The 12,691-nt window shown below is 33.0% G+C and overlaps 1 protein-coding gene across 2 annotated transcripts in view; it reads right to left on the bottom strand.

Moving 5' to 3' along the window:
* COG5 (component of oligomeric golgi complex 5) overlaps window positions 1-12,691 on the bottom strand; it is a 279,919-nt gene that overhangs the window by 233,746 nt on the left and 33,482 nt on the right. For both annotated transcript variants that reach the window (XM_045793457.2, XM_045793458.2), the window contains one exon: window positions 10,507-10,627. In XM_045793457.2, coding sequence (XP_045649413.1) covers window positions 10,507-10,627 — 121 coding nt within the window. The remainder of the gene's footprint in view (window positions 1-10,506; window positions 10,628-12,691) is intronic.

Raw genomic sequence — 12,691 nt, forward strand, 5'->3', positions numbered from 1 at the left:
AGACGAGATCACATGTCTAAACAATTACAGGAAAGAAAGAAACTACTAAGACCAATCATGATCTAAGCCCTGCAGTAAGGGCGGAGCCCTTTCCCTCAGCCAGGGTTACTAAGATGAAAATTCAACAAATCTTGGACTCTGCCAGAAAGGAAGAAGGGGAGAAAGGATTTGGGAAGACAATCAATAACGTATATTACACTGATGGAGTACAGATCCATATGTTTTGGAAACCAAATTAAAATGTAAGAGTTGGCATCCTGTTTTGAAAAATAAAGATCCTATCCAATCGCTCTTTCCTAAAACAGACGAAGGAGGTGTTCAGGAATAGTTGCTGACAAATTCAGCTTTTTCCTCAAGCAGCAGCTCTGGTTACTTGAGAAGTTAAGAAACTGAATCTCCAGAGACGCAGACCATATAATTTAGATATGGAGATTTTTCAAAATAGATGTCACTAATCCCTATAAATGCTACAGAAAAATCTTTATTAATTTCCATGTACCATCTCATTCTGAGAATCATGCCTTTTTAATGTACCCACCAGAAATAAATCAGCCTTAAGATATATGCCTAGCTAACAAACTTGGCCGTTTTGAATTATATGGTATTAACTAATTGGATTTTAGAGAATGGTTTGCCAGACAGAATGATATCAGGATTTTTTTCTCCAAAGTGGAATTATTTTAATATATTGATATATTAATATTAGTGTTAATATGTAAATAATATAGATCACCACCACTGAACATATTCCTAGTTGTGATGATAAAATTATATTACCAGCATTATCTTCCATTTAGATATGGTAGAAAAGTATATTTCTGAATCACTGTCACAGATTTCAAGTCTGTAACATATAAATTAAAACCAACGAATAAAACTGCACCCTGTTTTACTGAAGACATCTCTCAGAATATCATTCCTGCCTACCAACCCTGTTGTTTACATGGTATTAAAATGTTAAACTCTGGGGGTGCCTAGTCTATTAAGCATCTGGCTCCCTGCTCAGCGGGGAGTCTGGTTCTCCCTCTCCTTCAGCCCCTCTCCACTAGTGCTCACTCACTCTCTCTCAAATAAATAAAATCTTTGAAAAAACACAATAAAAAACAAAATGCTAAGCTCCATAAATACACCTACAATCATAAATTTACATCAAACATTTTAGGCTATAGCTAAATTTAATTTACCAAACCAAAGACTGATAAAAATGTTTCATGTAGTTCTAGGCTTTTTTATACATAAAGTAATGAATATAATGGCAATGAAAAGTAGAACATCCCACCTAAGCTTCCCACAAAATATCAGACTTAAGAGATCCAAAAGCAATTCACTAAGAAGTAGGCTAACACCATTTTTAAAGAACAGTAAATAAAATAATCCAGTAAAAAAAGTCAATAAAATAATAAGCCTGTATTTCTGAGGCACTGTTCATATCCATTTAAAATATATTTTAATTTTTAAAACTTAACTTTATTAATACTAGTACAGAAAAGAGGTTGAGAACTACTGGGTTAAACATCCAAATGGAAAAAAAACAAAAAACAAAACCCTTAGAACAAAGAAATCAAAAAATTTGATACATTACTAGTCTGAAGAACCTTACACTAAATAAATCATTCTCAAATACTCCTAAATGTTCCAGCAGATGACAAATAGTAAGGTGTAATACAGAGCTTCCATAAGCATTAAATGATCATATGGAATAAAACATACACCTAGAAATGCTACTGTAACTTTGAAATGTATGAAAATATTCTGAAGTTCACAAAAGGCAAGCTGCGGGCGCCTGGGTGGCTCAGTCAGTAAAAGTGTCTGCCTTCGGCTCCGGTCATGAAACCAGGGTTCTGGGATCAAGTCCCTCATCGGCCTCCCTGCTCAGAGGGAGTCTGCCTCTCCCTTTCCCTCTGCTGTTTCCCCCACACTCTCGCTCTATTGCTCCCTCTCACAAATAAATAAATAAAATCTTTAAAAAAACAAAACAAAAAGTAAGCTGCTTGTTTTGTCCGGATGTTGTCCTGCTTTTTTGATACTATATAAGATAAAACCAATAAAATAGGATCATAAATGCTATGTTGGTTATCATCTGATAGCTATAAACTTTAGTGACATTAAATTCCATTAGTTAAAAAAAAGGGGTAGTGTATAATTTTAATATGCTTATCTCTACAACAGGCGAACCCATACCTAAGCATAAGTCCATTATTCTGAACATTTGGATTTGAGCACAGCATCACCCCCACCTGGTGGTAGCTGAATCCAGTCACATGTGTAAGTAATTTAGAGACCATCTAAAGCAAACATACTTACTGAAAATGTTTATCATCACAGGTGATTACAATGTAGGTTAAAAAATGCATATTGAACTCCCCATGTTGAAGTTGTCACAAAAAAACCCTACGCGTGTATTAAATGCATTTAAGAAATCACCTCGGGCCTAATTTAATACTGGAAATAGCTATTTAGCATATTTACAAATTTACCTATCAGAAGAAAATTTTAATAAGCTTGAAATAATAAAACTTTCTGAAATTTTCACCAACTACATCATCTTGCAGACATCTCAAAAAACATTAATCAGTTCAGTAAATTATCAGTCACCTACTATGTGGCAAAGATTATATACATCATAGTTCTCTCACCTGTGCATAAATCAGAAATGTCTACCTATACGTACTGTTTTACTAGACTGAGAAAATATCAGTTACAAAAAGAAGAGTAGTGGATGAAACAAACATATAGATAATCCTTTCCTTCTACATTATATATTTTCCAAAATACTTCTCTGATAAATTTGGTTTACAGAATATTTTCTCATGATACATGGTACTAATGTATCACAGCTTAGCAACAAAATTATAAAACTCAGAAAATAGGACATAAGTAATAAAAATTAATTTCTATTATATCCAACTGCTTAATTATAATTTATGCTTGGTTATACTTTTTAAAAAATAATCTTTAAATGTTAACTCAATAAAGCTTTAATACAGAAGTTACTAACAACAGTCAACCAATAATCACAACATGAAATACATTATACAAACATGGTATATCTTAAACGTCTTTTTTTTTTAACTTTTTTTTTTTTTTTAAGGCCCTGGGATGTCTACTAATGGTAGCAATGCCTTAAAGTAATTGAATGATGCTATAGAGTTTAAGGAAAAGAGTACAGCACTGGTGGATAGGAGTTCAGGCTCTGTCATCAGATTCTTACAGATCTACCAGGCATGTGATCTTAGAACCCACTAGAATATAAGCTCTTACAAAAGGGAGAGGAACTCCTTTTATGTTTTGTTCATTGATGTATCTGCAATATTAAGAATGCGCATGGCACGTGTTAGCAGGCATTCAATAAATATTGCCTGAATAAAAGAATGAATTTATCTAAGTCTTATGGTGAGAAACTGAAGCTTTTTTCTTATCATTTCATGGAAAGTGCAGATGAACCAAGATGAGAAAGCTGGAAAGAAAGGAGACTGGTTTCTCCCATGGATGATGAGAATAATAATAATAATAACAATAATAACATCACTGTCATCATCAACAGTTTATGCTTCATTTCAGATAAGGACATACCTTAAAACTTCCCAAACACAAAAACTACGTTTACTCATATTATACCAGGTTCCCACCAAGCAACAGGGCTTATGTGTACTGAAACCTACTTGCTAAATAAACTAAATGAATTATAAATCATGATTTTCATAAAAAGCCTAGGGAGTATCCACATAAAAATATGGTCTGTTTACTTTTTTATGGAAAATTTTTCTCCTCCAATCCCTACTTGTAGGATAAGTAAAAATTAATTCAGGTACTAAAAATTTTTAAACTACCTAGAAATAAAGTTATCATAAAACACAATATATATTTTAAAACTAAATATCTTTGAAAATATAAAAATAGATTCTAATGAATGAGAAGACATTATATTTATGTTTAGAAAGCATCAATACCATAAAAAGATACAAAGCCTGTCATATTAACCTATAAATCTGAAGTATCTAAATACTAACAAGTGTATTTGAGCAAGTGGGATTAGCAGAAAATCATTCTAAAATTCAAGAGACCAAATGTGCGACTAAAATTTAGGGAACACTCAATCTCCCAAATTCATATGTGGAATATAACTGTACTCAGCACTGGGATATAATTTTAATTGGAAGCAGAAACCTAATCAATTTTATTGTGTCCTACTTAGATAAAATAATGTATAAACTAAGTAGGGACAGTCAATATGAAGCATAAAAGAAGAAATAAAGATTTAAGAGTCAAGAGATTGACAGTGACCAAAGAGAGGACTCCCCATGACCCAAGACATATTCAGAACTCCAGATAAAAGTAGGCACATTATTAATGTGAAGATGTAATAACCATCAGGCTTATCACAGTTTGCACCAAATATCTGAATCATACAAGCAGCTTCCCTTGATCTAACTCAAATTCTACCAAGTCTCTGATTACAAATTTGTTTTTCCATTTAATCTATCCAGAGAGAAAATTAAATGTGTTCAGCTCAACAAACAGCAGGTATCTCATGGCAAATTAATGAACAGTGTTCTGGATTATAAACCAGTATCCTGTGAACTTGGTTAATATAAAGAGAAAGATGAAGCATTAATATGGATTTGCAGAATCAAGAAAATTTCAGAAGGATGAGTTGTCATTACAGTTTGTGAGAGCTCCAATCACCCCTACCTATGTATGAATCCCCTATCCCATTTCTCCCCAAAAGCTGTGAAAAGAATGCCTATCAATGGGAGGAGGAGGAATCATGAATCATCTCTACCTCAACTCAGGACTCACAAAAAGCTGGGCTGCGATCCCCTCTGCATCATCCCTTTTTCACTCGTATTGCTGGTCTCTGATTTGTTGCTCATTCTTACTATGTATTTTTTATTATGCATTTTTATAAGTCAAATTAATGCCTTCTGTACAAGTCAGGCAATAAAATATCCATACACAATTTTAATTCTCACTGTTGGCAAAATAAAGTTTATAAGCCAGAAAAAGTAAGAGAGATATAAACCCTGAATTATAGTAACTTCACAAGGTAAATATTGGCTCTTGGTAGTCATGACTCTCAAAAACCTCTAGTAAACTTTAAGATAATTAAAGATTCATTGTTTAAAAAAAAAAACTTTCGAAAGTAAGGGTCTAATACAAATAAGGAGAAATAAAATGGAAGGAATCTAAATGAAATGCTAAGTAGAGAGGAACTAGGGTCAAACTGAATCTCTCAACAACTCCAAGGCAAGTAGTACACAAGAAAAAATTCATCTACCAAAAATCAAAATAGTACAGATTTATGTCTTCCATGTTCTCTCTACACTTAAATATTCTAATCCAGTTTATCCAGCAGAATTTTAACATTTGATAACACTAAACCAAAGAGTACACTAGATTCCTCACCAATGAGTGTATGATGGATAGGTCAAGGTGTCTATAGCTTCAATTCAATGCAGAAAAAGTATAAATGCGTTACATGGAATAAGGAAACCTGTTATTCAACCTGACCTAGATATACTGATATTACAAAAACCTTTTCAATAGTTCTAATTCTAAGTAATTTCAGACACTAATTTATTTTGTAAGAAGGTCCCTTCCTCTGGTTCACAATGACAGCTTACCAAGCTGCTCAAAAAATTCTGAAAAAATATAAAGCTTATGAATCACATAAAGACCCTGATTTGATGGGCTAACAACAATTTTAAAAGGTAAGAGCACCAAAAATACATTTTTAAGTACATTATCTTGCTGATGTTCAAAAAATGTTATCAATTTGTAGTAAGGCCCATCTAAATTTCCATCTAGTCTTGGGACTCTTCTTAAAGAAAAGCTTTAAATCAATGATACAATTTAATCCTGAAACCTACACTGAGTAGTTTTATAAATCATTACATAATAGTCTGCATGAAAAATTACAAGTATGCCTACGCTAATTCTGCTTATTCTCTGGCAGTATACTAGTACACTAGTACAATTTTAATTTGTATTTCCCTAATGGCTAATGATGTTGAGCACCTTATATGCATAGCTGCCATCCATGTGTCTTCTTTGGTGAAGTGTCTACAAATCTTTTGCCTATTTTTTTAATTGCATTGTGTTCTTACCAAGGTTGTAGAGTGTTCTATATATTCTGGACTAGTCCTTTAGCAACTATATACTTTGCATGTATTTTCTTCCTGTTGATGCCTTGCTTTTCATTCTTCTAATAGTATTATTCAAAGAACAGAAGGTTTAAATTTTGATAAAATCTATCAATTCTTCTGTGTGTGAATTGTGCTTTGAGTGATAGATCTATGAAATCATTTTCTAATTCCAAGTCACAGAAATGTTCTCTTGTATTTCATTCTAGATTTTCTATAATTTAGGTATTATATTTAGGGCTATGATCCATTTTCAGTTAGTTTTTTTTTTTTATATGAAGTGAGGTATGACCGCAAGTTCACTGTTTCGCATTTGGCTATTCAATTGTGCCAGTATCATCTGTTGAAGACTACCTTTTCCCTGCTAAATTTGTCAAAAATCAGTTGTTCATATAAGTGTGGGTCTATTTCTAGACTCACTATTCTGTTCCATTGATCTGTTTGTCTATCTTTTTGTCTTGTTTACTATAAGTTTTTGTAGTAAGTCTTCAAAACAAGTAGGGTTAATCTTCCAATTTTATTCTTTTTTAAAAGCTTTATCTATCTAGATCCTTTGCATTTCCATATGAATTTTCAAATCGGTGTGTCAATTTCTAAATAAAAGCCCGCTGGGATTCAAATTATAACCATATTGAATTCATATAGATCAATACAGGGAGAATGGACATCTTAACAAACAATATTAAGTCTTCCATTTCACAGACAAGGTTTATTTATTAATTTATGTCTTCTTGCACCGTTCACAATGTTTTCTAGTTCTCAGTCTATATTATGTCTTACGAATCTTTTGTCAAATTCAACCTAAGTATTTCATATTTTTATGCTACTATAAATAGTATTTTTGAATTTTAATTTCCAATTGCTTGTTAACAGTAGAATATATGGAAATAAAACTAATTTTTGTATATTAATCTTGTACCCTGAAATCTTGCTAAACTCCTTTATTAGTTCAAATTTTTTGTAAACTCAAAACAGAGTACCACTATACAACTATTAGAATGGCTAAAATTTAACAAGACTGACTATTACAAGTGTTGACATGTGGAGGAAGTAGAATTTTCAAACACTACTGGTAGGAATGTAAAATTTTACAACTACTTTGAAAAACACCTTGGTAATTTCTTAAAAAGTTAAACATATATCTACGATATGATCTAGCCATTCCACTCCTATGTATATATCAAAGAGAAATGAAAGCATATGTCCATACAAACACTTGTACATGGATGTTCATAGCAGCTTGATTTGTTATGGCCGAAAACTAGAAACAACTCAAATATCCACCAACAGGTTAATGGATAAAACAACTGTGGGAGATCTAATAGATGGAACACGACTCAGATATAGAAAGGAATGAGCTACTGATATACACAACAACATGGATAAATCTCAAAATTAACTGACTGGAAGAAGCCACAAAAACACATACAAACTGTATTATTTCATTTATAAAAAATTCTCTAAAGTGCCAACTAAATCTACAATGACAGAAAGACGACCAGTAAATGCCTGAGGAAGGCTTGCCAAGTGGCATGAGGAAACTTTTGGGAGTGAGAGTTATGTTCATTACCTTGATACTGGTGATGTTTCATGTCAAAACTTACCAAACTACACATTTTCAATATGTGCAGTTTATTGTATGCCATTTAGACCTCAATTTAAAAAAAGAAAAGGTACCATTATAAAATAATTGTCACCAGGTACCAGAATATACTTTTTATATTGGTTTGTAATTCACATACCATAAAATTCAACATTTTAAGTGAACAATTCAGCAGCTTTTCTGTATATTGAGGAGGTTGAGCAACAATCACCACTATTTAATTGCAAAACATTTTCATCACCCCAAAGAGAAATCTGTAGCCATTAGCAAGCAGCCACTCTACATTCCCTCCAGTCCCTCAAAATATACTTAATTTCTAGATAACAATGTATTTCATCTGGTCTCTGCAATTCGACCCTTAAGACCTTTCAAGTTTAAGAGATTATTTTAAGTTAATTTCAAGGACCTATGTAAACACTGCTACTCTGCATCATTTTATTCTTTCTAATGAGAATCAGAACCATACTGATATAGACACTGGTAATTTCAGAGATGTTCCAATCATAAAATATCATTTTGTATATATGTGTAATTCTAATAGTGAGTCCCAAGTTATTACTTTTATTAAAATATTAATTCCAAAAGTAGCAACTTTATCTTCCTCTTGCCAGGGTTGGCTAAGACTGAATCACAGTGGTGAATGACGAAGAGATGAAGTCTTTGCAAATTTTGAATGGTACATAATCTGCAAAGCTTTAAAAATTTAAGTTAATATAATCCATTTTGAGATAATTCCACCACGAACTATATTTTCTCAACAACTGTTCATCATTTAATATTTATAAAATTTTGGATAAAGCCAATGCCTAATTGGAAGAATAATGGGCTTATATTCTACATTGAACCAACTGAGAACATTATGATTGATACTTGCGTCTGTTTTTTTAAAAAACAGGACATCACCATTTGCATTACAGCATCTGTTTTTTCTAGAAAAAAATAATAATCATATTCAAAATCTAGCAATTTTTTTATTATGGAACAGTGTCAGTGATGACAAATATGCATAATAAACCTCAGAATAATTTGTGCCTGTTTTTAATGATTCTATTATCCTACATATTATTTCTGGAGCAAAGAAATTAAATGTGATAAAGCAAAAAATAAAAGCCGATACTAAAATTTTTACACTCCTACATTTAGCACATACCGTGAAAAAAACATTCAAGCGTTACTCACTGATGAAAAATTAACTTTTTAACAGACTTGTAACTATAGAGAACAAACAATGATCATCAGAGGAGAGGTGGGTGGGGGATGGGTTAAATAGGTGATGGGGATTAAGGAGTGTGCTTGCTGTGATGAGCACCCAGAGATATATGAGCACCCAGAGATATATGAAAGTGCTTTATTATAATACACCTGAAACAAATATAACACTGTATGCTAACTAACTAGAACTTAAAAGCTTACATTTTTAAAATTTAAATAAATATGTAAATAAATACGAACTTTTTATGCAATATATTCCAAGCATACTAAATCACACGTTAGACATATTCCCATCGATGTGCCTAAGCAATGTATTTGAGCATTAAAAACTGATATGGAAGTATCATTTATGACAGGCTATATTTCTTTAGTAAAAAATATGGAATAAGCATTACAACCTGTGTAATTGAAATATCAAAGATAGAAAAATTCAAAAATAACATGTAATGCATATCTTTCTGATACTATTTTCAAAGCACACCACCAACAGTAAGTAGACTCTTGATACTTGAATTGGATATCATCAAAGACCTCTGAACCTACAAAGGTACAAAATCACTAAACACATCCACTTCAGAAAAATTACTGAGTACCCAAAGAAAAGAAGAAGACCACAAAGCCTCATTAAAATGCAGGTGTTAGTTCTACATACACTCAGTAGCTATTCAAAATTATGCCTGAAATATGAACTATATCATCACGGACCTTGCAGCTTGTTAACAGTCAGAACCATGAATGTTAAACCCTTGAATGTCAAGAGTCTGTTCTAAATGCTTGGGAGATGAATGAGCATGTGAAGAAATAATTCAATAAATCTTCTAGGCATAATATCAACATAGGATTTGTCACCTAAAAAAAAACATTTCTCCTACAGAAATGAAAATTAAGTTCACATGAAAACCTGTACACAAATGTTTACAGTAGCTCTATTCATAATCACCAAAAACTAGAAACAACATAAATTTCAATTCCTGAATCAATAAACTGTGGTACAACCACACAATGATATTCCACCAAACACCAAGTAACAATGGTATATATAAAAACTTGGATAAATCTCAAAGGCATTATGCTGAATACAAAAAGCAGCCTCAAAAGGTTACATACTTTATAATTCCATTTACGTGACATTCTCCAAAAAACAAAACTAAACTGATGGAGAACCAATCAGTGGTTGCCAAAGTTAGGGGGGAGGTGAGACTGTAAAGGGATAGCAGGAGGGAATTTTTGGGGTGATGAAACTTACTCTATATCATGACTGTGCTGGGGATTACATGAATCTATACATGTGTTAAAATTCATAGGCATGTATACCCCCCAAAAAAGGGGCCAATTTTACCATATGAGAATTTTAAAAATAAACCGCATTTCTAATAGAGAAATCAACTAATCTTACCCATTTTGAAAAGTGTGACAATATTGTATATGGCTAATTATTAAATACGTTTGTTCAATAATATTTGTTACTGGTGATAACAAAAGCCAACAAATCAAGTGACTGAACAATCTATAAAACTCTACTAACTTTTTAATCAAAAGAGGACTTACCAAGTTCATTAAGACTCTGAGCAGCTTTTGTTATCTCTCTACTTCCCCCTTGCAGTTGTCCCTGGAGTCTCTTAGTGAGATACAAGATGCGAATTATTCTCCGAAGCAAATCACAGGCAACCTGTGCAAATATCACAATGTTAAGAAAGTGTAATCAATCCATGAAGTTTTATTACTATTATGATGTGAATCTGTCCATTCTTTCCAGATGCTAAAGACTCATTCATGTCTTTTTTGTGTTTTCTTCCCATCAGAAACCTAAAAAATCACAAAGCTTGGAAAGCATCACTTTATAGTAAACTCCAATTTATCCCAAAAGAAGAGATTTAGGGATCTAGGTGCTGTGAAACCTGGGAACTCCTTTCCTCGGTCCTAGACCAGTTTTCTTCTCAAGGTCAGTGGTTTTCAGTCTTCATATTACATTCAAATGCATAGGTTCCAGAAGTTCCAAGCCCATGCCATAGCCCTGACCAATTAAATCAGAATCTCTAGAAGTGGGAACTAAGCTTCAACATGTATTTTTTTTTAATATCCTCAGCCAGGCCAATGTGCAACCAAGGTTGACAGCCCCTGTGCTGGTGCTGCTTAGCTACTACCTCTTAGTGTTTCCAATCCTTCTTTCTCTTTTCTAGGTCCGTAGGGGAACAGACTTACAACTTCTCCCAATTTCACTAGACCATAAGGAATAAGTATCCCCTACTTGAATTTTCCTAATGGTTCTTTTATCACTAATAACAAATTATGAAACAGAGTTATTAAAACAACAACAAAAAATATATATATATACACACACACACATCATCTCCTATTCTCTTTTCATCACCAGATCTAATACCGCATCTTTACCTAGCCAAAAGACTAACACACAAAATGAAGTGTCATGTATTCAGGACACTTTATATATAGCTGGATCCAGAGCAATTGCCTAAGAGAGACAGAAGAGGGGAGACCGATAGAATAATAGATATGTAGTGACCTTTAGCATCAGTAGTGATAATGAAGAGAGACAGTCTATGTTGCTGCATTACCACCATCTTTATGGCCCTGAAGCTGGTTGAGAAGAGCATCTCCCACCTAAGGAGGAAAATCATAACTGGAGGCAGTAAGAATTAAAAGCACTAGGAAGAGAGCTGAAACTCCAGCTATAAACATTTTTTTTCTGAATGAAAAACACACACACACACGTACCTGGACCCAAAACCACACATGCACCCACACAACATACAGAGACACACAAACATAAAATTTGTTCAAAAATACAATGTTTACAAACATATGTAAGGCAAAGGCGACCAATTACTAAACATGCTTACCTGAATGCTTTTCTGAGTAACTATAGTCTAAAGCACTTACAATGATAAAAGAATGTCAACTAAGAATTTGTCCCTGAAAATTGAAAGACTTGGGCATCTTTGTCTTTTAATTAAATTTTATTTATTTTCTCAATAATATAAGCACATAATTCAAAATTCAAAAGAAAAAAAGTCACCCTCAAAATTCAAAAGAAAAAAGACATATCTCTATGTCACAAATATGCACTTATCAAAAACAACCACTGTTATCAGTTTCTTGCTTGTCAGAATAGCGTTTTTAAATGAACCATTTGGAATGTAGAATCCCTAGTGATCAGTCCTCCGGGATTCTAAATACATCGTGAGGAGAAATAACAGATCTTACTTTAGTCTAATTACCTAGAATTGTCCTTCTACAATTCCCCAGTACCTACCCAATAAAGGATATGCCCTCAAACATGAAATCTTTGAGCTTATTTCTAATGCTTTTATTTTTAACCATGCTTAATCTGTCATCAAGTCTTACTGACTATTCTTCTGTTGCGTAACACAACAGTTACATTATCTCTGGTCCTACAAGCATCACCTAATCCAAATCTTTACCACCTTCACCTTCACAATGTGGTGTACGAGCTAGCTTTCCAATCTCTTCCTGAAATCCATCCTGCTAGAGTTATCTTCTTAGAAACACAGTTTTCAGCACTCCAGCCCCCCTTTTTAATAAACTTCAGTGCTCTCTGACAGATTATGCTGAATCTTCTCACAGTAGCATTTAATAAAATCCTCACTCAGGAAGTCTTAGATAATCTATAAGGCATCACTTACCATCATTTGCTAATACAGTGGCCTCCACTCTGGTCAATTTCCCTTCCTTACTTTTTATTTCAGATTTT

The sequence above is a fragment of the Ursus americanus genome, chromosome 3 (assembly GCF_024610735.1).
Source record: "Ursus americanus isolate L20-20 chromosome 3, mUrsAme1.1.p, whole genome shotgun sequence".
NCBI classification, from domain to species: Eukaryota; Metazoa; Chordata; class Mammalia; order Carnivora; family Ursidae; genus Ursus; species Ursus americanus.